The 2,500-nt window shown below is 40.0% G+C and overlaps 1 protein-coding gene across 1 annotated transcript in view; it reads right to left on the bottom strand.

Moving 5' to 3' along the window:
* LOC138005191 (golgin subfamily B member 1-like) overlaps positions 1-2,500 on the bottom strand; it is a 114,962-nt gene that overhangs the window by 2,513 nt on the left and 109,949 nt on the right. Inside the window, exon 90 of the mRNA XM_068851454.1 lies at positions 821-931. Within this exon, the coding sequence (XP_068707555.1) occupies positions 821-931 (111 nt within the window). The remainder of the gene's footprint in view (positions 1-820; positions 932-2,500) is intronic.

Raw genomic sequence — 2,500 nt, 5'->3', positions numbered from 1 at the left:
TTACTTCAAAAATGGGTATGAAATTCGAAACAACAAGGAGTGTAACTCAGTACAAGATAAAAGGTGGTTAATAACGAGAAACAACAGTTTTGCACGCCCCGCAAGTGTGTCTTACATCTTGGCTCATTTATTTGCCGTTCTGGCCTTTACAAAACCTTGAAATGACCAAATTTGAGCCTATGTGGAGGACGTGAATACCCGAAGGTAAATTTATAAATTTTCACACAATATTTTAAACTGTTTAACCCTTCTATAGTTGTCACATAATTAAGATCCTGAACAAATTGGAATCATAATCACGAAGCGGTTGCAATAACGCGACGTTCTCGAGTCCGTCATCGTGATTCTTGCCTTAGCTTCCTACTTGAAAAATCAGGATGAAGACATCTTCAAGGGGTTTTTCCCACTTACCCATATAGAAAGCGCTAGTGATTGCAAAAAGGAGTTCCACTCAGGAGTTGCGACGGACAAGATAATGGCATAAGCTTTCAGTAATACATGTACACATAAATGAGTAATCAAAATATGTGATTATCGCACTGGTAAAATCGTTGAGTCGAGAAAACATAACTGTAAACTTCCCCATACAACCCTGGCTATCCATAGCTGCACTCATAATATATTGAACGGTAAACTACATAACCAAGGTAATGCGTTCGCTGCTCATTTCGAAAAGTGCATGTGTCTTAACGTTCTACGAAAGTGACGCGAGCTGAGAAGGTGCCTATTTTCGACATCACCATTGGAGGATGCTATCACAAAGACAGCACTCGTGATACTCATGCGATTGGTTGCTCGTTGCAGTACTTAAAGCTCTCACCATTTCTCCAATAACAGTAAGCAAATGTCCTTTTTTAAAGGCCAGTTCAGAGTCAGGATTATCCTGTGGTGACTGGACCTCTGGATTGTAATCATAAAGCGCAACCATTACCTAATAAAAGATGGAAAGAAAATATTTTTCCTAATCGTTATAACTTCATATGGACATAAACTCTTAAATATGCTCATTTACAACTTGTGTATTCTCCTAAACAGCCCTCACAGATGGAAAAAGTTAAATGCCGATTTTGGCAAGGAAGGAACACCGGAGAAAAACCCTGGGAGAAGGGGTGAGCAATAGTCTAAATAGGCATGGAGACATTTTTAGGCAGTTTCTGAAACAGTAGCGGCGATTCAGATGCAATGTTTTTGTTTGACATCGCTAAACTTTTCCATTAATGATACATCTAACTATACATCTAACTCAAAGCGGAAAAATGCTTCAGCTTTGTGATAAAAGGGCCATTTATACGGGAGAAAATAAGACCAGTTTTATGTAAGAAGCGTCTTATTTAAGACGTGAACTGCTCGTGTAAATGGTACAAAACAAGCGGTCGCGTCTTATTTCAGACGCGTCTCATCTTGGAACAGAATTTTCGGCTGTTCTTATTTTGTCCGCGTCTTAAATAAGACGTGAACGTCCTCGTATAAATGGTTTCGCGTCCTAAATAATACGTGAACTATAAGTGCGCATACCTGTCGCATGCGTGACGACGACAACAACATGGTCATTTTGTTAACGAGTCACCCAGGCTAACAAAATGGCTTCCCAGTCAGGCTCAAAAACTCCAACAAAACAGAGAAACACTTGGACTTTGGTGGAGGAGAAAGAGTTTCTCGTCCTTTGCCGGGAACTAGTAATCGCGGAACAACTTGATAACTGCGTGACAAGCGCCAGTGTAAGTTATTTTTTGTTTTAATTCAATTGAATTGATCCGGTTTTTAATTCGCAACGTTGCGGATGAAAAGTACAAAGGTGGTAACTGTAAGACGCGAATCATTTATACGAGATGTTCGCGTCTTATGTAGGACACGGACGTATAAATGGGACGGTTCGCGTCCTATTTAAGACGCGTCTTATTTTTTCCCGTATAAATGGCCCTAATATAGGTTCTGCTAAGTGAGGGACTTGATCCCATTTTCAAACCTTTAAAAGACTTGTAAAGTGAATTTTCAGTGAAATTTTGTCTCATTTAGCATACTGAAACGATAACGAATGCGCAAGTATTCGCTTGCAATCCGAGCTAAGGGACTGGTCAAAAAGCATAGGGGGAGGGTGGGCCGTAACAGAAAGGGGGTGGGTCATCAGTTTTTGAGCCCTTAGCAAGGGGTGGGTCGTTCGATTGTCAGCGACCCATTGGGGGTGGGTCATCCTATTTTAAACAGGAATAGGCACATTGTTTTGCAAGAAGTTGGGAGTGATAGCTAAGATAAAGACGATATCCCTCTTGCAAAACTTGCCTCTATAAACAGCTCGAGTGACAGTGACAGCAATATGCCATTAAGCAAACTTCGCAACACATATGTTGATGGCACCAGGATGAGAAACTTTAGATAATAACAAGTCACTAATTAAACATGGCTTACAAAAGCTGAAAGAGTTCAATAATATTTTCGTTAGTTTTACATGCTTTTGTATCTGGTTAAGAAAAAAACCTAACCGTAAATTAACACCACTACA

Source organism: Montipora foliosa, chromosome 6 (assembly GCF_036669935.1).
Source record: "Montipora foliosa isolate CH-2021 chromosome 6, ASM3666993v2, whole genome shotgun sequence".
NCBI classification, from domain to species: Eukaryota; Metazoa; Cnidaria; class Anthozoa; order Scleractinia; family Acroporidae; genus Montipora; species Montipora foliosa.
This window is presented reverse-complemented; position numbering and strand designations above follow the sequence as displayed.